Source organism: Anopheles cruzii, chromosome 2, assembly GCF_943734635.1.
Source record: "Anopheles cruzii chromosome 2, idAnoCruzAS_RS32_06, whole genome shotgun sequence".
In the NCBI taxonomy this organism is placed as follows: Eukaryota; Metazoa; Arthropoda; class Insecta; order Diptera; family Culicidae; genus Anopheles; species Anopheles cruzii.
The window spans coordinates 21944790-21966282 of NC_069144.1; the positions used below are offsets into that span (position 1 = coordinate 21944790).

Here is a 21493-nt window from a genome sequence, read left to right on the forward strand (position 1 = left end):
GCATCGTGCTCCGCTCCGGCAGATGGCGCGCCGAAACGGAGATTGTGTGTGTGTGTATCAGGCTTTCTGCTGACTTTAATAGTATTATTATTAAAATTGACTTTTATTTCAACTCATCGCCCAGCGAAACTGTCTCTGGCCGACCGGGCAAAGGAACCTCCCCATTGGGAGGACAGCTTATTACAATGCGACCGCGGCTGTGGGCCGCCGGGAAAAAAGAAGTAAAATCTAATTTAAAAAAAACATTACCGTATAATATTTGATGCTGCGGATTATGGACACCCCGTGAGTGTGTGCTTCGCCTGGCCGGCCAGCGTCACGATAGGGAATAATCTCCACTCATTTCGTTCGGCCCGAATCTGCTTATCGTGCCCCTGTGTGCCCTACAACGATGTGCGTGATGGTGGATCATGAAACTGTAATGAATTGAGATTTCCCCGGCTGTGGGCGCGCCCCCCCGAGGGCCGACGATGAGATCATTCTAATTAAACATACATACAACACGTCATCGTCGTCGTTTTTTTTGGTTTTTGTTCGTGCTGGTCTTCATCCAACTAGCCTGGGCCATTTCTCGCGGGCAAAACCATAATGTGGAGGGGATGAACAAACCGGCAAAAGAAAGCACATCACAGCTTCATCGCACACCTGGTGGTCGTGGTGTATGAATCTTTAATAACATGACGAGTCATCTTTTCTTTCCGTCCGTCCGGCTTGTTTCGCACACTGCGGCTACTTTTGCCTAATATCCGGGCGTTTGGTGGCTAAATGATGGTAATAGCCATCATGTTTAATGAATATGGGATGCCTGGAATGAATGCCACCATTACGGAAAATGGTACGATTCCGGGTCACCTTCTTTGGCACAGACAGCACAGGTTTGAAGGCTGCCCTAACACTTGGGTCAATATTTAGCAAGTGCGGTACATAAACTGTGATGTGGGAATTTTATGACATGTTTTTACGAAAAGTACTCATTCTAAAATACAAAGTTTGGTGCTTAGTTTGGTGGTAGCAAAATAATTTTGGATCTGTATGAAGAATCCCCAGTGACACATAGATTAATTGGAGCCATAAGAATACTCAAGACAAACCACTTCGTTGGAACAGCAGCAGATGGCCAAAACTGTATGATCCACAAGTGAAATCATCATCCTAACTCGTAATTAGTATTGATCAATTAATTATCATAGAAGAATAGAATTCTATTCTAACTTTATAACCTCCACATCCCAATGGATCATAAGATTTCTGAATTGCACTCCCGAAAATTATAAAATGCGATTAAAATGCCGAAAGAGAAATCTATTGAATTATTGAAAAATCTCTTTATTCTATGCATTCCTTGGAACCGATATACAGTTACTTCATATATCAATGACCTACGGACTTAACTTAAGTAAGCAGATTTTTGGAAATAGGGGAAATTTCTCAAACAAGTTTCCCACAACATATTTTTCATTAGAGATTATTTTCTTCTTCAAACAGAAAATCTTCAAGTACAATGAAATGTGTTTTTTGCCGATCAAATCTATGTTTGGCAAGTGTTTCAGTCAAACACCACACAAATAAACACCGTGAGTCTGCTTAAGAGAATCCAGTTTGCGTTACGCCGCTATCTTAAGTGCTGTCCTCGCCCTTACCGGCACGCCTTCTGTGTCATGGACAGCTAAAGTCTTTAAAGCTGCGTCGCACGCAAAAAGCAGTCGGCGGCGAATCTAATTTTAAAGTGCCAAAGCGTCGGCCACCGCGACGAGCCAATGTTATTCCACCGGTCATTCGCCGGTTCCGGTCATCTGGCAGCCGCCGCGCACCGATCCGGCGGCATCCCGGACATCCCGCGGTAGGTCAAGTGAAATCGAAAGCATAATTTAATTTATTATTCAAACCCTCAAATTGAGTGAAATTTTCCACGCAGCCAACGCAGCGCCCGCCCGCCAGCGGCAGTGTCCGGCCGAACTTCTTGGGGCTTGTTTTTTCCCTCCTGCTGCTGCTGCTGCTGCTGCTGTTGCATTCCCATCGTCACTTTTTACCGTCGTCTGCGCGCGTCTTCGGGCGGGCCGAACGCGCCCGGAGGTCAGTTTCGGACGATGGCGACGAAGTCTAAGAAAAGTGAGCACAAAAATTCATTCACACAATTTTCTTCGCCGCCCGCAGCCCGCAGCGAGCAAATCGATTTTGGAGTGAAAATCCAAGGCCCCGAGTGGTGGGGAAGGTGAAAAAACAAAGACCAAGACGGCCCAAGGGAAAGTCACCGGGCCGGGGGCCGGCAAACAAAGGTCCTGCGCGCCCGAAGCTCTGACCGGGCGGCGTTTTTGCAGGCTGGCCCGAAGATCTGAAACCAACCACGGCGACCATTACCACGACTTCCGGTTGGCTGGTTGCCGGTGGCCGAGAAGCTTTAATGTGTTAATTTGCATCGAACCTTTTTGCTGCATCGCTCTCTGACCGACAGCCACTCGGCCACCGGCCACCAGGCGGCTCCATCGGCTTCTGCAGCGAATAGCAATTAGCCCCCCTGACGCGCTTTTTTTTCCTCGCTCCTTCCGGCGCGCTGGCGGTGAGTGCTTTTGCCATATAATGAGAGGGTGAGTGACTCGCGGAATGAGTTACTAAATAAAAGAAAATCATAAAAGGAGCAAAGAAAAATAATCCCGCCTCACTCACACTTACAAATGGCCCGCTATTACTGTTGCCGAGAAGAAGGTGACGGCAAAGTTTTTGTTAGGCCAGTCCACGACAATGGCCAGTGGCAAGTGCCAAGCAACCGGGGAAGAAAATTTATGATGTTTTCTTCCCTATCTCTCTTCCTCTCTCTCTTTCATTCCATCTCTGCCCAATGATGGACTCCAAAAATCGATATTTTTTCCTATCTGCATCCGCCGTTTTTTTTTCTCACGCGCAGCCAATTCCGTGTTTAATTTGCCTACCTTTAATGGCCTGAAAATTTAAAACCTGGCGAAGGGAGCGCTTTTCCTTTGTTTCATACACTTTTTCAGAAAGATGCGTTCGCCAGCTTCGAAGCCTCGTTGTTTTCGGTAAGTAAGTGCGCGACGAGCGCGTTGTACTACAAAAGCAGTGCTGCGAAGAAACCATTACTTTAAAACGCCAGGACAAGGCACGTAAGCTGCTTCTTGCGTATTATGTTTTACAAAGTCTACCGTTCATCGGCAGTTGGTTTGCAGTATCTTCAATTGCAATGTGAACACCGAAAAGCCCCTACAGAAACCTCGCTCGGCGGTGAAGTGTGGTGACCCATTTCCAACGAAGACTGAGGCGAGAAACCCATGAAGAAAATATTTTAATAAAAACCTTCAGACACGTGATGATGTCAAGAGCCATTTTCCGTAGTGCATATATTTTCTAACAAATTGAACACAAAAATTCCGCAACCGCTGTTGGAAAAATTACCAACTAAAGCGAAAGCGTTCAAGCATTTCTCATTATTTCGAATTCACTGTTAAACATGTATGTCGATTTGGTAGGTGTCGGAAACATTACTGGGTAGGATAAGTCAAACAAACCTCAGGTACAAACCTTTTCTACTGTGCTGTTTTTGGGCAAAAGCTATTGAAAATCGTGCCACCTTTCTAATCATACAAATACCCATGGAAATTTTTTGCAAAATATATATATAAATGCTATTTTTGAATTGCTATCTGCGGCCCGTGCGCCAGCGTGATTACATTGTGTAATCTTTACCGGTTAACCGGTAATTAAACAAAGGATTCAAGTCGAGCAGGATCAACGCCAAAAATATTTCCTTTGTAAGTTCAAACAAAATAGAACTTTTAATCTTGGTGGCCATTCCGTTCCTTATATTTGCCTTTGTAGCTTAGCGCATACAATCCTAGCAGCAATTACCCTTTGGAAGCCCTAATAATAGTACGTCACGCGGTCTCTCAATCTCGTGGCCGAGTCTCAGTTTAAAATTACGATTATTTACAGCCTTTGAAACGATATCCTGATCTTTAGGAAAATTCTGTTCCACAGCTTTCAATCAGTTAATGGATTTTGACTATTTTCTCGACTTACAAGACCCTTTTGATGTCACTTTGTTATTGATCGATTAGCGTAAGTAATTTTTAATCCAGATCAAAAAATTCTTTACAAAGTCGCAGCAATGTTACTCCGTACGAAAAAAGCTGCAGAATATTGTTTTCACTGCAGAGAAAAGCTTCCCAAAGTTTCATTAATTACATCACAAAAGACTAAACTATTTTTAAATCACTTTCAAAACATTTTACCCTCGGTGAAACGAATTCCTTTACATTTTTTTCTCCAAGTTGCTAGTGGCTGAAAGAAACGAGTAAAAGTACGAAACAAACGTTTCACCCATCCGATGTCAATGCAAATGACCCAAGACACATTTAGTACACCGTACCGCCGTCGTCTTGCGGAAACTATTGAAATGCTCATTCTCGGGGCGACTTTATCCTTCGCGACGGTCCACGTCCTTAATTGCGACGAAAAAGACAGACAGCACAACGGCCACGGCTATCTGCAGCGAAGAAAACAACAGACGTCCGCGCGATGGCAGCTCCAATGAGGACGAAGATGAGTGAGTCTTGGTGCGATATTTCATATTGTGTGCTTTCGGCGGACGATGAGACGATGCGACAAAACAGAAACAGCGCGTCTTGAAAAATTACTCCGAGGACACGGGCACCACAGGAGACAAGGTACAGGGCCCATGCCCACGGTCCCGTGCCCGATACCTTCACCGGCGCCTTCCGGTGCTCCGTAATTTAATGCGGCACAACGGGAATTGAGACGTCAGGACAAGAAAACCCGTCCCATCGACATTCGAGAGTCCTACGAGGCGCGTGTTGCGAGCTGACGATCATCCTGATGGACGGACAGACGCGAACCAATTTGACTCTCCTTCTCTCGCTCTCCTGAAGCCGGTGTGGGGATAGGAAAATTTTCACATTCAAAGGAATCCTGGTCAGATCCGGCGCTCTGCGTGTGGATGTGCGCCGTTGCGAGCGTGTTCAACTATCAACGCTTTCATGCCCGCAACTTCTTTTCGAAGAACTGTGAAGAAAATGTACAGCACTTTTGTTTGTATGTATGGATGCTTATGAGCTACGGAGCGTCGGTAAAAAACTCCAACCCAATGGAGAAAGACGAACGCCCAGTGGCTGGCGAGTAGAGAAGTGAGAAAATAAGTTGTTTTGTGCGTCAAGACGCGGACAAGGGATACGCCATCGCCCTGGACCGAATCATCCACCCACAAGACGTCGTCACTTCCTTCGCCTTGCTCCGCATCAAACTCTCTTGTCACCGCCACCCACCCGCCACGAGGGATTTGAGATAATCATAATGAGGATTCATAATAACGAGCATGGACCGTGATGATTACGGCCGTTGCACTGACAGGAGCAATGAGCTAACAGCATAAGCAAGTTTGCTCGTTACTTTAGCGACCGTTCGCACTGAACCCACGGGCAAAACAAAGAGAACACGACCATCCTCGGCTGTCGGTGCAGGACACATCCGCTCAACCCGACCCCGAAGCTCGGGGGAGATATGTCCGACGCCAGACATATTGAGTACGACAAAGAAGCACCTAAGTCAACTGGCTGGGTGAAATTTACAGGAAAGCATTAGCTACAGAAGCACATTTACGTACCTCACATTTCCATCCCTTGAAACGCTTGCATTATTCACGCAAATTCTTTTGAAATCGGATTTTAGCTTTGCTTAAGCCATTAAGCTTCTGAACCAACAAAAACCAAATTGAAAAAATGGCAAAATAACATTCACTTAAACTACTTGGTACAACAATTTTGAAAACTGTTTACTAAAGAGTCATGATTGGCGGCATTGTAGGTTGTGATTCGCATTATTTTGAAATGATAATTACCATCGTTAAAGACACTTAATTTACCGGCGATTGCAAGTCCACAATGGTCCTATTAGAAGTAGAGCGACACGCACCTTTCCCGAGGACAATTTGCACTTATTTCTCAAATTCACAAACTTGTAATCAACGTAAACAACAGCTGACACCAAACTACGTTTACAAATGAAAACAAATGATGCTTTCCTTCTCCTTCTATTGCCATCTTTGTCATAATCTGATCCGCTCTCGAAATGCTGTCCAAAAATTTGGACAGCGAAAAAAGTTGCCCGTACCAACTGTCAATTTGAAAAATATGCCCTCTCAACCCGAATCGGTACAAATAACCGATAAGCAAGAGGAACTCAACGGCAACTCAAAGTAGCTCACGGATGTCCAACAAAAATGAGTGAATTTTGCTGGGCCTACATACATTTTTCCCCATTTGCTGTAAGTGTGGACGCAGGGTTACTGTAAGTGTGGACGCAGGGTTAAAGACACTTAATTTACCGGCGATTGCAAGTCCACAATGGTCCTTTCAGAAGTAGAGGGACACGCATATTTGCAGCAGGACGATCATCAATAAGTGCCACAAACAATCTTTAGCTTAAACGAAAGTCAACAATGAATGATTCTCCATTTATAAAATACTTAACATAACTTTCAGCTACTGTCCTAAAGGCGCTGTTACCGACAGCCGCCGATATCGGTAGAGCCAGCTAGCCGCCACTTGCATGCCAGGCTGCAAACAAGCCGCAAACAAGCTGCAGACCCGCGTACGAGCCAAGAGAGATGATCACCGATCGACTCACGAGTGAGAGAGGTAGGATCATCGGTCGACACTCTCTGGGACACTCTTGGCATTACGAAAGAACCAGGAGTGATAAGCGAAACGCCGCGAACGGCGTACTAATTTTGAGTCGCTTCTTTCGTGATCGATAATAAAGGACTTCAAGATACGGAACGGTCGCGGTGTTTGACTATTACCAACAGGCGCTATTGGCCCACTTTGGGTGCAGCTGCCCACAATGAGAATATTTTCAAAAATGGGGTCCCAAATGATTTGTGGAAACAAAATTCTTGCCAATGCTTGCAAACTTTGAAGAAGATTCTTCATAAAAAGCAGGTGAACCAGCGATTAGCGAACAGAATTATGGAATTTTCCATAACTCAGAGGAAAATATAAAAAGTACTAAGCACTAGAAGCAATGAAGCAAAGTATTGCGGAGACTAAATCCATGTTTCGAGGTAATTTCATGAAGAATGTACGTGAAGTAACGTTTCGAAATGCATTTATTCTTTAATTATGGGAAAAATTGCACAGCCCAATTTAAAATCTTCTTAAAACTGTTTAAATAAAACTATTTACATTATCTAACACACTTGCGTTTGTACCGTAATCGGTTTGAAAATACACACACTCCGGGGACATTGTGCGACATTTAAGGTAACCAATCGCTGTCGTAATTGAATTCTCCCTGCTCCGACCTTTGCTCATTTTCATCTTCAATGCTATCGAGTTCTATGATATCCTGAGCGCTGCACTCGACCTTGATCGTACCGTGATCCTTTTGTTTAGGTTCAACTTTAACCGATTCCTGCTCTAACACGGCCGCAGCAGGTTTTTTGCTAGATCCTCCGCCAGCCTGTGCCCCATTCGCTGTAATGAAGCTTGTGATGGACAGTTGCAGTGCTTTGCGTTGTGGTCGAATGTCTCCCGTGTACCACGACATTGGCACCGTTGGGGTACGGCTTTGATTCGCATTCCCGTAAGGCACAGTGCTGATCACTTCGCGCGGTCGAACAAACTGAACGAAACGCTTCAGCTCATCGAAGCTCGAGTGTTCCGAGTATTCGATACCCACTATATTGATTCTTCCCCGATACTGTGGTTTGCTGTTTTTCTCCCAACCACTCGGCCGAAGAGCTATAACGCAATCATACCGATCCGGGAACTGGTCCAAATACTCACCCAATTCCTGTAACCAAAGGTAGTGTTAAATTACCACTTCTTACAGCAAAAAACCAAAGATGAAACGACGATACTTACATCGTACGATATTTTGTTCATCGCTAGTACATGAATGTCCGCTTGCGCAGGGTCCGTGACGAGCAACGAAAGCTGCATGGGATCTGCGATTGCAGTGAGCGCCTTCCAGCGGTTCGGTTCGGTCCACACCTTCATGCCGGTCGCAATTGCCAGCTCCATCCACACTTTTTCCTTCCCGATCAAATAACTGCCGCAAACTATCAACACCTTAGCACCAATGTTTTTCTTTAGAAATGCAAGAACAGTGTCTCGAGCGATGGCCACACTCTCACATTGTGGCTTAAATGCGTACTTCGACGAAAGATACGTTGTGTCGAGGTAAATGCAATCGATCGGAAAGTTCCACAACTCAGGATACTCTTCCATCTCGGGCGACGCCCGGAAATCGCCAGTGTGCAGTATATTTGTGCCGTTCGGCAACCGAAACAGGAACATGATTCCACCAGGGCAGCTAGAAATATTAGCAAATAATACATATATAATAAAAAATATCATCCAAAAGACAGCAACTGATTCATCTTTTTAGCTTCCCGTAAAGGCACAACTGGCACTTACTGATTTGCATCCAGCGCAATTATCTCGACACCATCGATAACGATCGCCTGATGAAGATCAATCAGCAGATAATGTTCCTCGGGAACATTAATAAACGTCTTCACTAGTCTGGCCGTGATCGGAGACATTATCAGTGGTTTCGAAAACGATTTCTTCAACCCAATGTAGTGGTCCGCATGAAAATGAGTCAGAAAATAGTGCGTCACACCTTCAATGTCGCCGTACCGAAACCCGTCCACGGCAAACGTCGTGCCAGCGATTATTTTGTACTTTGGACAGACGACCTTTTTCCGTTCTTTCTTTGGTGCGCTTTTTGGCACTTTAGCTCCGGCAACTTTGGAGCGATTTGTTGACGGCTTTGTATGCTTTGTCCTGTTTGTGCTCTCCTTTCCCGTGGCCGATCTTGGCCGTACTGTTTCACCTTTCAACTGATTTTTTATCACATCTGTTCCATGTGCATCCTCAAAGGCTGCAAATGCAATACCAGAATCACCGGTGGTATCATCAGCCGGTAATGGGGTCGTGACAATCGGGACGGCCACCCGCTCCATATTCCAGTCTTCTCGGTCGGGATCGTAGCACGCACTCTGCACACGCTCAATGCGTTCCATAATCTCTGTGGGACCCAATTGTCTCCCGGAAAATTCCGGAATCTCAGCAAGCGATGTAACGGCAGAAATACGTAAGTGATGTTCTCCTTCTTCAAGATTTACATGCAACATTTGTTCTACGTCCATATCGCCGGTCACGATGGTTGGCATTACCGATTGCTGCAAAACCCGGCAATAGCCCACACGTTCGGTGTCTTCATTCTGTTTGTTGAAAAAGTTTGTTATCCGTTTCTGCGAATCGTCAAAGTACTTCTTCGTCAGCATCTTGATGTTTGTGGTTGGACAAATCTTGCGCCGTACTTTGCCGGCCGCTTTTCGTGGCAACGTTTGCGGGGCTGCTTGCTTCCTAGTGGAGGCTGTAAGGTAATATGTCTCATCACAATTTGACTTCCAGATGGTACCTGTTGGTACCACATACCCGTAGACGTGTGCTTTCTTCCGGCGTGAAGAACTCCCGAATGGAGCTTTTCGTAGGAGTGCGAGAATCGTTTTCGTCATCGCTCGAAATGATGACAATTTCCGGCACCACTGATTGTTTGTTATCTGAAGGGCAATCATCCCTGGTAGGACTTAGATGAGCCGGCTCAAGGTTTACTTCAGTCGACGTCGGTTCACAACTTGCAACTCTTTGCGTAGAGCCTTCCGGTTCCTGTGAAGAGGTACTTTTGGCACTTTTCCTACGTTCAACACGTTTCCGGACACTCAAGGTAAGTGATAGCCTCTTCGAGCTTCGAAGAGGTCTCGTTAAAGGAGGTGAAGCCATTGTATTTTGATCATTATGCTGATAACACTACTTTCACGACAATTCCTGTTTAAGCCCAAAAGTTTGTTTACACAACACTGACATCTATTTTGGCGCAATGTTGTTGACATTACGCAAAATTTCCCATTTTCATGAAAATATCCCTTTAGGTGTCAAAAAGTCAAAACATCAACAGTGTATGGCAAATGTTGTCAGACGATAAATACCCGGATCTACTTTTGCAAAACATTTGATTATTTCGTACCGCCATAACTCCGATTTTATTGATAGTCTTTAACCTAAAAGGTATGTTTATTCGTCCTTGTGATTGATTAAACTCAAACAAAGAGTTTACTTATATCTTCATACGCAACACTACTCACTAACCTGCCTTTCAACGGACCAGAGGCGATTTCGATTGTTACGCTAAAACGTTCGGTGTTGATTGCTTTTAAAGTCGCTGTACAACCCCGATAGCCACCGTTTAGTACCAGAATTTGTTTTCCGACCTGTGGTATGACGGTTTCGAGGTGCGCTTGATCTACCTTAAGTTTCTCGCCCGTTTCTAGCAACCGGATTTTCGCGCGATACTTATCGAAAACCTCAACCACTACACCCTTTTCTTTATAGTACTTCTCCCCTAAGGCCTTCGTAATCATCTTCACAACGATTCCCTCCATCAGCCAGTAATCCTTTCGATTCGATTTCTCTTTTTTCATTTCCTCTTCTTTGATCAGTTCATCCAGGGCCGACACCTTCTTCGTGTCACTTCCGCCATCAGTTGGTTTGAACTTTTTCTCCTTTTTTACATCAATCAGTGCATCGAATGTTCTTTTCGGGATAATCGGGGATGGCGCAGACTGCAGTTTGATGCCGATTTTAAGATCGAGCTTGATGGTTTCCTCTTCATTGTCACGTTTGAGCTCCGAAAACCCAGAGCTAGACGGTTCGTCCTCGGTTTTGCCACGTTGTACTTGTTGCTCGATAAATTCTGCCAACCTTTCCGCGTCGTCCTTGTCCATCTTCTGCTTCTTGGCCATCTTTTCCTGCATCGCCAGGGTATCCGGATCACGGTCGATGTAGGTGATAAACCACCCTTTATCCGTTTCATCGACCACACAGTGGCCGTTTCTGCCGAGGAATTTGACGAAATCCGACAAAGAATGCCACTTTGTAGCATTCATGTGGAGATGGTGCCGATCTGCAATGTAGTCTTGGTAAACCTTATTCGCAGCCACTCGCTTGGTTCCAAACTGGCGACGCAGTATCTGCAGGTATCCTGTCAGGAACTCTTGCGAAAAGTCATCGATGAATCGGCCAGCGTTGTCGGCAAACAGCAATATCTGTCGCTGATGGGATTCACTCATGGTGTGGCACTTGAAGCCGTTCTCGTCCCGACACTGCTTTTCGCACATCTGGCAGTACCACCGAAGCTTTTGCAAGCCTTTTGCTTTCATTTTGTTCGCCAGGTACTTTGGCGTACCGACTTCTGCCTTTCCTTTGCCCATTTTAAAGTAAAATTATTGTTTCCTCGATCGGAATGTTACGATCGCCTCAAAACTTCTGTCCACAATCAACAAATCTTTGTTTTCGTTTCGTTCCGAGCTGTCAGGAGTGTCAAACGAATAACATCTAAAATTCGGTCTAAAGGAATATTAGGATGGTCAAAAAGCGTTCTCTTTTTCATTTGGTTATATAAAAAACGACTAAATATTTGTCGATGCTTGAACATTTATTTGAAAGGCTGATTGCGAGAGATTGCACTCTTCGCATTCCGAATAATTCGGAAATAAATGAGAAATTAAATAAAGGTTAAATAAAAATGGAATAAAGCAAGTGGAAGAGGTGTGTGAAATTCATTGGAGGATTAATCTTAGAATTGATCGTTTTATATAGGCACTCTGTTATAAAGATATTTCTACGTTCTACTTAAGTTTCTACTTAACCAACTAAAGAAAAATTCGAATTTTGACGTCACCATCATCCCAATTGTCAAACCCAAACAGTCAAGGATTTTTGTCAACATCATCATCAACAACCATCATTAATCGGTGAGTAAGAGTGATTCCTTGCGATTCAGTCCTCTTTTGTGATTTGTCTGGCGATTTTCGGAACGGTGATTGAATCTTGTTGTGTTCATGCTTACCCAGGTGATATTGCGGCGGATTCCCAACATTTTAACAGCGCATTCGTTTCGCTATGGAACATCACGGTACAGCATCATTCGGTTCGGTGCTTCTGTACCGCGCACCTTTATTGATTTTTATCTCGATCTCTAACTTCTTTGACCTTTCGTTGCTTACAGTCAGTCGGTAAGGCTCACTAACGCTGCGACGATTCACTCAGGCCGCTTCAAAAATACCGCAAGCGTAAAATCGAGCTCTCCGTCACATAAACCCTATCTCATCATGGAGGCAACATACACGAGCCAAGCATCGCTCGCGAACGTGTCGACGGTTCCGAACTCCGGCGCAGATATCTCGTTCGAGCGGATCAATACAATCATCAAATCCGTTCAAGACAACCGTGAATACCGTGGGCTGAAGTTGGCAAACGGGCTCAAAGTTGTGCTAGTGTCGGATCCAACCACCGATCGATCAGCAGCCGCGCTTTCGGTGCCAGTTGGACACCTAAGCGATCCGTTGGAAATTCCTGGCCTGGCGCACCTTTGCGAGCACATGTTGTTCCTCGGCACCGACAAATATCCCGAGGAGGACGATTACACATCCTTTCTGAAGGAGCACGGTGGAAGCTCCAACGCAGCCACATGCTCCGATATTACAAAGTATTATTTTGATATCGTTCCGGACAAGCTGGAGGATGCACTCGATCGGTTTTCGCAGTTTTTCATTGCTCCACTATTCAATGAGGGAGTCACTGACCGGGAAATCAACGCCGTGAACTCGGAGCACGAAAAGAATGTCTCCCAAGATCTATGGCGCGTTAAGCAGGTGAACAAATCGCTTTGCAAAAGCACACACGCTTTCAATCGCTTCGGAACCGGCAACAAGCAGACACTTTACGATCACCCGCGTCAGAAGGGCATTAATGTGCGCGAAGAGTTGATGAAATTCCACAGCCAGTGGTACTCGTCCAATGTGATGAGCTTGGCTGTTTTTGGCAAAGAAAGTTTGGACGAACTGGAATCGATGGTGATCAAAATGTTCGCGCAGATCGAAAACAAGCAGGTGACGCCGCCTACTTGGCCCGCGATGCCATACGAGGAAGATCAACTGGCTACAAAACTTTACATTATACCGATCAAGGACACGCGATCGTTATCCATTACCTTTCAGATGGACGATCTTGAAAAGTATTACAAGTCCGGGCCAGAGCACTACGTTAGCCATTTGATTGGCCACGAAGGCAAGGGAAGCATTCTTTCGGAGCTGCGGGCACGCGGTTGGTGCAACAAATTGCTGAGCGGCTACAGTAGCTTAGGGCGAGGCTTCGGTTCGCTGGACATCATGGTGGATCTTACCGAGGACGGGTTCGAGCATATCGATGATACTGTGAAAATCATCTTTCAATACATCAACCTATTGCGGTCGAAGGGGCCGCAGAAGTGGATTTTCGAAGAGTATTGCAGCTTGTGCGACATGTTGTTCAGATTCAAGGACAAAGAAAATCCCAGCACACTGGTAGACAATGTCGTTGCCTCGATGCAACTGTTCCCGCTGGAGGACGTTCTCGTCGCAAACTGCTTGATTAGCGAATGGCGCCCCGATCTTGTCACGGATTTGTTGGAGAAATTAACGCCGAAAAATGCGAGGGTTATAGTCGTCGGGCAAAAGTGCAGCGAACTGGCCACTGACCAAGAGCGATGGTACGGCACAAGATATGGGGTGCATAAAATCGAACCATCGGTCCTGGAGGTTAGTTGACCATTCGGGGTGTTAGTTGACGGTCGAAAATATGTTACATTATCACTTCTCCTTCTACAGTACTGGTCATCAAAGGACTTGAATGACAATCTACACCTACCCGCCCCTAATCCCTTCATAGCAACCGATTACGAACTACTTCCGCCGGAGCAAGAGCTTGAAAAGTGTCCGGTTGTCATTCACGATACTCCAATAATTCGATCGTGGTTCAAGCAGGACACGGAGTTCCTCAAACCCAAAGCACACGTCAACCTGGATTTCAATAATCCCATCGTTTACGCGGACCCGTTGAACTGCAACCTTACCCATCTCTACGTGCAGCTACTGAAGGATCATCTGAATGAGTTTCTTTTCGAAGCCGATCTCGCTGGATTGAGTTTCGGTGTTGGCAATACCACGTCAGGATTAAGCGTGAGTTGTTGTGTTGCTTGAGAGGCGCCCAGTGATTGAATTATGATCTATTTTTTATCACCATGAACAGCTATCCATCGGAGGATACAGCCACAAGCAGCAGGTACTCCTCGAGAAGGTACTGAACAGCTTGTTTGATTTTGAGGTCGACAGTAAGAGGTTTGAAATTCTGAAAGAACACTACATCCGCGGGCTGAAAAATTACCAGGCCGAGCAGCCATACCAGCACGCCATTTACTATTTGGCGCTCCTGCTCATGGAACAAGCATGGACACGGCAGGAATTGTTGGAGTCTACCAAACGTAAGTGCGCCAAACGTCGAATCCCCTTGGGGTAATAATATTACACCCAACTATATTCCGCCATCTGTTTCTGTAGTGCTGACGATTGAACGTTTGCAGGCGTTCATAAAGCAATTGCTGTCGCAGCTGCACATCGAATGTTTCATCTATGGAAACGTAAACCGGGAGAAAGCAATGGAGATGACGCGAATGGTGGAGGACAAAATGAAAAATTCGGATGCCAAGATAGTGCCACTGTTGGCCAGACAGCTGCTGCAGAAGCGCGAACATAAGCTAGGGAACGGTACGAAAATCCTATACTGGAGTGGATGATGCTTGACTATATTTTTTCACAGGAGAAAACTGTCTATTTGAGGCAACCAACGAGTACCACAAAAGCTCCTGTACTCAGCTGTACATGCAGTGTGGCCAACAGGACACACATTCGATGTACGTCGACATCCTGGCGCAGCTACTTAGTGAACCGTGTTACTCGCAGCTACGCACAAAGGAGCAACTGGGGTACATTGTGCTGTGCAGCACCCGAAAGGCCAACGGAGTTAGCGGACTCCGTATTATTGTGCAATCTCAGCGCCATCCGTTGTACGTTGAAAAGCGCATCGAAAACTTTTTGAACAACATGTTGGTAAGTTATTTAGATAGTCGTACAAAACTGGATCGCACGGTTTATCGTGTATGCGGTTTGTTGCAGAATCACCTTGAAAAAATGACCGAACCCGAGTTCAATCGCAATAAGGAGGCGCTGACGAAACTGTTGCTGGAGAAACCGAAACGAATGTATGGCCAATTCAACATTTACTTGCATGAAATTTCCTTGCGGCAATATCACTTCAACCGTGCGCAGGTCGAAGCGGCAAAGCTTCAAACACTGACCAAGCAACAGGTCATTGATTACTACAAGGTACTCTCCTGATCATATGCTCCCTCCGTGAAAGGTACATCTGTGAAAACTATGGCAATTTTGTCTGGCACATTTTCTAGGAATACGTCATGCTGGGGGGATCATCTAGGAGTACGTTGTCCGTCCACGTGGTCTCTACGGCCGAAGGAGGGGCCGGTGTGGTCAAAACGCCAGATGAGGAAGAACCTACCAGCGAGCAAGCGGAAGAGAGTTCTGGCGCAACGCCGCTACCCACTACGAAGGACTTTACGAAAATAACTGATCTGGTCAGCTTCAAATCGTCCCGCTCGCTATTCCCGTTGGTTCAACCTTACATTGATATCTTGCCAAAGGGGGGTCGTTGCAAATTGTAAAACAACATAACTGCTTTTAAATGGGCACCTCATTAAGGATCACTGTGGACATGTATTGACAAATCAGTGCGTTGCAATGCAGTGCAACAATCAGAGGACAACGTACCAAACATTTGGATACACCACACTTACGGGAAGATAAAAACAAAGGGAAATATATTACAGTTTCGGTGTTACGCGTACAATAAAGTATTTTTTCACGTTGTTAAAGTGGTTCTAAGCCAACGACAGGCCTTAAAAGCGTACATTCAATGCCAAAAAACAAGAGACCAGCTGGGGCAAATTGTCTCACATCCTAAGCCAGCCCTCATCAATGAACTCAATTTATCAACACTCCGCTTGTTTTATCAATCAACTTTAATCGTGGATTTATTTTTAAAGAAAAATGATCACCTTTATCAGGAGCTTGTCGTCCTTAAGGTACGGTTCCGCGGTCAGCGCTGACAATGGTGCTTCAAATCTAGCGTTGGTGTTGGTGAGATCCGTAGATATCATGTCACTGAACGGCATGTCCTTAGAACGAAATCATATTATAATGCGTACCAAATTGGCGCACCCAACGGAACTTACCTGGTTCAGTATGATAATCTTGTGGCGGAAGAACTTCTTCGTCTCCACCTGGCCGTACAGCGCACCGGAAGCCAGTATCACGTTGGGCGTTTTGCGTAGCTCGTCGTCGAACGCGGACAGTTGCTCAAGCTGCACATTCAACACATCGCCGTCGGCCTTCGTAGCCGTGCTGGCACGAAGTCGTAGGTTCAGACCCGAAATCACAAACACGGCACTGCCAAACGTTGCTCCCTTACCGGCCGGCCCGGAACGCAAGCGCTTGGTAAAGTGTTCTATCTTCCAAAAGTACTTGAAAACCTTCGCATCGCCGGTAGAGATGACCGTGTTGTTGAACCGATACACTTCGTAGTCCCTCAGTCCGCCGCTAGGATGGGAAGATGGGAACCGATATTTAGCTATCACTTCTCATCACCGACTTTCACTGCACAATACCTACGTAAGAAACTTTTTCTCCGTTGGCTTATCGATCGGTTTGAAATCGATCGCCGGCGACGATGCTGCGGAAGTGTTCCGCTCGAGCGCCGACGGAAGCTGCTTCACTAGATCACTATTGCTTGGGACACCGATCTTGGGTGCCAGCGCCACTGCGCCGTCCTCATCATCATCATAATCGTCGTCCGGAAACACGACACTTGCGATCGGTGTCGTTGACGGAAGCTGTGTCGGAGTTGGAGCGATGGCTGTAGAGCGATCTGTGGTGGCGCCTCCCGGTACCTGGGCCGTCAGAGGTAAGGCCGTGTTTGACGCGGTTTGCGATGCGGTCGTAACACGTCGGATCGATTTGTACACGGACGGTTGCAGCGGAGGAGGATTAAAGTACGGGTCGCGTATCATTCTCCTCAAGTTGCTCAGCTCATCCAGCAGTTTGGCTTCCAACGTCCGAAACGCTGTCAGCATTTCATCTGTACAACGAAACAAAAAACGGTGATCATTGCGATGGTCGGAGAACACGGTGCGATCCGTATTCCGTTCTGCTGCCTATTACCTGTCCCGCACACTCCGACCAACGTTTTGCTAATGGAGGCTTGCGCGCTCGCTTCGATGTCACCGGAAGTGATCGTACACTGGGCGGTTTGGGTTTCGTAGGGCGTATCAGGGGTTTCCGGTTGTGCTCCTGGCAAAGTATACCCACTATGAGCACCCACTATTTCAGTACGTGAATGCCAGATTGATTACCTTCCTTAGTGGCGCTACTTTCTTGCCCATTCACGTAGCGTATCACTTCGCCTGATAACAACACACACAATAGCCCGACTGCGAGAAGCGAAGTACTGGGCCGTAATGCGAACACCATTTCGACACCGGTTGGCCAGAGATCGATGTCTGCCTATTCTGTCACGTAGCGAACAATTACGCCGATGAGTGCGTTTGAGAACTAATCCGATGCTGACCAACACAGTGCGACAGTCACGCCAAAAGTGCAAACGTGTTCTAGAGAGGCTGTAGAGAGCAGCAGGGAGGAATAATCTCAAGATGCCGTCGCAAGATCAGGTCGCCAGAGAGTAATTTAGGTGCTATTTTTAAGCTCTCGCGAAGGGACGACAGACAGACAACTGGCGCATGGCGCCCGACGATCTCGCCGATGCCGCTGATCGAGGGGATTTCCTTAATTCGAACACACTTGCAACCGCTTGCTGTAGTACGCGGACACACTATCGCTAAGAAGCGGCGCTGAACACTCCGACAGAATGTGTGTGCTTCGCTGATGGTGATAGGTCGCGCCCTCGGTCTCGGAATCACCCAACAGACCGCGGAGCGACTCGCGAAAGGTATGCATATCAAAATAAAACATAAACCAAAAACATGGGGTTTAAAAGTGTGATCCGCGAAGCGTAACCGCTGCAAACAAAGCGCAAAAGGTCATTTCGGGGGAAGCACTCCAAGGCTACAAACCATCTGTGTCGATGAGCAAAACCTCACACACGTGTAAACAACTTCCAATTTGTTGGGTGTGTGCTTGAGTTTTAAACATGCCTTATCGATTTCATCAACTAAACCCCGCACGTATCAATTAGTGATAGTATCGATGTGCGTTGAACGACTGGGTCTTGTCTAGTAGTTCTTAATGGGTCACTTCCTGCGTATCCCACCTAATGGGCACCTTAACCAGACTCCTGAAGCCTTACCAGGCGAATTGGAAGTTTTGTAATTTCGCATTCTCGAGGCTAAAAAACAATGATCTTCAGAGACCGAGTTGCGAACAACGAATAATATTTGTAGCTAACAAATAACACTACACAACGACGTTTATCTGATAGCGACCTGATAGTGAACGAAACCAAGCGCAATTTGCTTAGGGGCCTAACCAACATAAGTGTACTACACTAACACTTTGCGGTGATCTCTCCCCGCAGAGATCAACCACCAAACGGTCCAAAATTGGCGTCTCGAACGTGGTTGCTATAAACACCAGAAGGGTCTCGTCGAATAGCCGATAAATTTTAGGTCAATGATTGCCCGTGCGCAGCGCAGCATAGCATTTACAGCATTTATGCGCTCGTGAGCCGCGAGCAAGTGACACTCAAGTGCCGAAGCGGCAGCCGCGGCGCACTGCCTAATGGCGATCTTCAAAAGCGGTCCGTTTTGTCCGTTGCATAACGGACCCGTCGAAGACGTGTATCCGACATTACTCGATCTACTTGTAAAGTGTGGCCAATAATGAGGCCACACGAATCGGCCGTTTGAAATGGTACCTGCCAATCGATAGGGTAACCGATGGATTGCTCCACGCGCATTACTGTGGAAGATCCGAATATCCAACTAAAACCCCACAGCCCAACCTACTGTTCTGTTAGGATTGACCTCTACTGGTTGCGTAATGCGCCGAGGCCGAGGATCAAGTTCAAAGCCGAATCGAGAATTTCCTCATAATGCCATTAGCCGGACCATTCCAACGCCGGTTTTGCCTATTTCATAATATTTCACGGCGCGCACGTCGCACAACCTGATGACCAAATTAATGCCTATTTGTGCCAAGACACCGCCACAAAATAGGCCACATAAATACGGCCCAACATATAAAGCATAAACCTGTGGCGCAACAATTCAAACAACAATCCGACTGAGTAGGGCATTCGGAAGTAGGAAGTGTTACTGCGCGCCGAACCCGGCGTAAGCGGCGCACCAGCTGTGAGCTGCCGGAAATAACACTGGGCCCGGGCTCCCCTATTGTTCCCTTTCGTTTCCTTTCACCAGCCGCGGTTTCTCACGCGGTGTGTGCGTTGTTGCGATTTAGTGACGGAAAAGGTGAAAGAAAAAGAAACAACAATGCGACTGTAATGCGACGACAAACAACAAACAGAGCCGAGGCGGAACCACACGGACGCAGCGCATTCGCGATTCGTACTTTATTTAGTTCAGACTATCAAACCGGCCGCCGCCGTCCCAGCGGCGGAGCGCCCCGCTGGGAATCGGTGAAAGTGCCACTATATGGAACGGTAGGTAGGTAGCATTGCGGTGCTTTATGCTGCTCTATTACCTCACGGCCGGTAGATTGGCGCACGCAGTTCGGATGGGTGGGTATTTTTCAACGCTTTGTTTAATTCCCTCATGCTGCGTTCACCGTTCGATAGTTTTATTTCCTTGACTAACAAAATTAGAGACTTGCGGCGACGGCAGCAGCAGCAGCAGCAAGTGTGGCTTCGATTAAACCACAATCAACGCAGCCGCGACGCCGTGGCGCAATAGTATGCGGCCGCGTGCTACGCGCGTAATCGGGGTGGCGACTTTCGGAAGTGGATTTAAATTCGGAAGTGTTACGGCTAGCCAAATTAGGGTTTGCCATTTCGCCACCGGCTGCTGGTCACGCAGAGCTGAGGACTGAGCCTTTTGATTGGTACCTTATCATGCCAATTTTGTGAACAAAAATGCTACAAACGGAGAACGGCTTGAATGGCGGTAGGACAATCCCATACCCATATGTCTACCATACCCTATGTCTATGGTAGTCAAAACACGTTTCCGCATCCGTCTGTATGATTTTAACCACTCTCGATTCGCAATATTGTCCCCGAAATTATTACATTCGTAATAAATGAAGATTTCTAATGCAACAACTTGAATCAATATTATGTGTCAGTTGTAATAAACTCAACTACAGTTGAGTTTAGCTCATTGAGTTTAAAGTAAAGTAATCGGACTTAGAAGTGAACTAATTGAATCAATTAGGTTATTACTACTTATTCGAGACAGCTTAAAATTGAGTTACTGCCGTAGGTGCCGAATTTTAGGAAGTATCTCGTATAGAGATACTTCCTAAAATTCGGCACCTTTCAGGTTTTGCTATTATTCATCATGATTGATCATGATTTAATTATTTAACCGATTAAGATCAACGATTGTTATTTTACTGTGAGTGAGCCCACTAAGCCCATTCCCACTGAGGCTTATATATTTTTATTTATTTCATATCAACATATTTTGACTCATAACTGAATCGATTCAAATCAACGTAATCGCAATCGCTGAATGGCACCGATTTTCTCTGTGTCCGGTGAAAGGTATGATTCGCGCCCTCAAAACACTTATCGCGCATGATGTTGTGCCGTCTTTGGGGTGTTATTGAAAAAAAAAGTGACACCAGAAATCCAAATCACCTTCACGGGCAAGTGAGAAATACATTAAGCACGAGGGCCAACGACCATGATTTTTTGGCGCCCTCGAGGCAGGCATCGCACACAGCTGCTAACCAGCAGCTCCAGCAACACCCCGACAATCAGGCATCATTTGAAAGTAATCGAGTTTGGAGATTTCGAACATTTCGCCTTACGCGAAGGCTCACGCGTTTAACTAACGCCATTTTTTTCGCTAGGTACTTACACGGGCCGGCCACTCCACCGGGCGGGGTTTCTAATAAATTACTTAACCCAAAAGGCTGATGAGTCGCGTAATAGCGGGAACAGCGTCCTGGGGGCCGTGTGGTGCTCGGGGCGGCTCAAGTACCGCGGTATGCTACAAAGCATGCCAGGCCAGGCAGGCAAGAAATGAACCGAAATGGGCCAAGCACATTGCGCGCCCTTTTTGTTGTGATGCAATTATTTATTACGTTATGGGCCATGTGCCTGCCACTAATGGCAGGTGGCCCGGAGAGCGCCTGGCATAATGTGTCCGCTATTGATAGGATCAATCGGTGCGAAACGATCCGGTGCAGGGAAACACGAGCCGCGATGGATAGAAAACAGCACGGAGCACACGGAGTTTTCGATATAGGTCGGTGCTATCAGCAATTTGCCGAATGCTTCGGAGCCCATTATCCTGATAGACGAACGTTTTC

The 21493-nt window shown here is 46.4% G+C and overlaps 4 protein-coding genes across 4 annotated transcripts; 1 reads left to right on the top strand and 3 right to left on the bottom strand.

Moving 5' to 3' along the window:
* Positions 1-7283: 7283 nt before the first annotated feature.
* Positions 7284-9821, bottom strand: LOC128278665 (uncharacterized). The gene is made up of 4 exons (XM_053017397.1): positions 9477-9821; positions 8448-9445; positions 7893-8343; positions 7284-7821 (listed from the first exon to the last, which is right to left on the bottom strand). The coding sequence occupies exons 1-4, from the start codon at positions 9819-9821 to the stop codon at positions 7285-7287; spliced, it is 2331 nt and encodes a 776-aa protein (XP_052873357.1). The 3' UTR covers position 7284.
* A 270-nt stretch (positions 9822-10091) lies between these two features.
* Positions 10092-11308, bottom strand: LOC128267498 (DNA/RNA-binding protein KIN17). The gene has a single exon (XM_053004343.1). The coding sequence runs from the start codon at positions 11306-11308 to the stop codon at positions 10139-10141; it is 1170 nt and encodes a 389-aa protein (XP_052860303.1). The 3' UTR covers positions 10092-10138.
* Positions 11309-11856: 548 nt separating this feature from the next.
* LOC128269508 (insulin-degrading enzyme) lies at positions 11857-15826 on the top strand. Its single transcript, XM_053006990.1, has 8 exons — positions 11857-12012; positions 12106-13675; positions 13745-14095; positions 14166-14397; positions 14474-14680; positions 14733-15022; positions 15089-15298; positions 15379-15826. The coding sequence occupies exons 1-8, from the start codon at positions 11939-11941 to the stop codon at positions 15649-15651; spliced, it is 3207 nt and encodes a 1068-aa protein (XP_052862950.1). The 5' UTR covers positions 11857-11938; the 3' UTR covers positions 15652-15826.
* A 180-nt stretch (positions 15827-16006) lies between these two features.
* LOC128267641 (uncharacterized) lies at positions 16007-17672 on the bottom strand. Its single transcript, XM_053004527.1, has 5 exons — positions 17398-17672; positions 17207-17335; positions 16658-17123; positions 16222-16585; positions 16007-16164 (listed from the first exon to the last, which is right to left on the bottom strand). Exons 1-5 carry the CDS (start codon positions 17513-17515, stop codon positions 16027-16029), a joined length of 1215 nt encoding a protein of 404 aa, XP_052860487.1. The 5' UTR covers positions 17516-17672; the 3' UTR covers positions 16007-16026.
* Positions 17673-21493: the final 3821 nt, after the last annotated feature.

Excerpts from the sequence above, each read along its gene's own strand:
- LOC128278665 (XM_053017397.1), bottom strand. The coding sequence starts at position 9,821 with ATGGCTTCACCTCCTTTAACGAGACCTCTTCGAAGCTCGAAGAGGCTA. Across the intron at positions 9,446-9,476 it reads AAGAAAGCACACGTCTACGG|TCAAATTGTGATGAGACATA; the intron begins GTATGTGGTACC and ends ACCATCTGGAAG. Across the intron at positions 7,822-7,892 it reads TGAACAAAATATCGTACGAT|GAATTGGGTGAGTATTTGGA; the intron begins GTAAGTATCGTC and ends CTTTGGTTACAG.
- LOC128267498 (XM_053004343.1), bottom strand. The coding sequence starts at position 11,308 with ATGGGCAAAGGAAAGGCAGAAGTCGGTACGCCAAAGTACCTGGCGAAC.
- LOC128269508 (XM_053006990.1), top strand. The coding sequence starts at position 11,939 with ATGCTTACCCAGGTGATATTGCGGCGGATTCCCAACATTTTAACAGCG. Across the intron at positions 13,676-13,744 it reads TCGAACCATCGGTCCTGGAG|TACTGGTCATCAAAGGACTT; the intron begins GTTAGTTGACCA and ends CTCCTTCTACAG. Across the intron at positions 14,398-14,473 it reads ATTGTTGGAGTCTACCAAAC|TGCTGACGATTGAACGTTTG; the intron begins GTAAGTGCGCCA and ends CTGTTTCTGTAG.
- LOC128267641 (XM_053004527.1), bottom strand. The coding sequence starts at position 17,515 with ATGGTGTTCGCATTACGGCCCAGTACTTCGCTTCTCGCAGTCGGGCTA. Across the intron at positions 17,124-17,206 it reads GGTCGGAGTGTGCGGGACAG|ATGAAATGCTGACAGCGTTT; the intron begins GTAATAGGCAGC and ends TTCGTTGTACAG. Across the intron at positions 16,586-16,657 it reads ACGGAGAAAAAGTTTCTTAC|CGGCGGACTGAGGGACTACG; the intron begins GTAGGTATTGTG and ends TTCCCATCCTAG.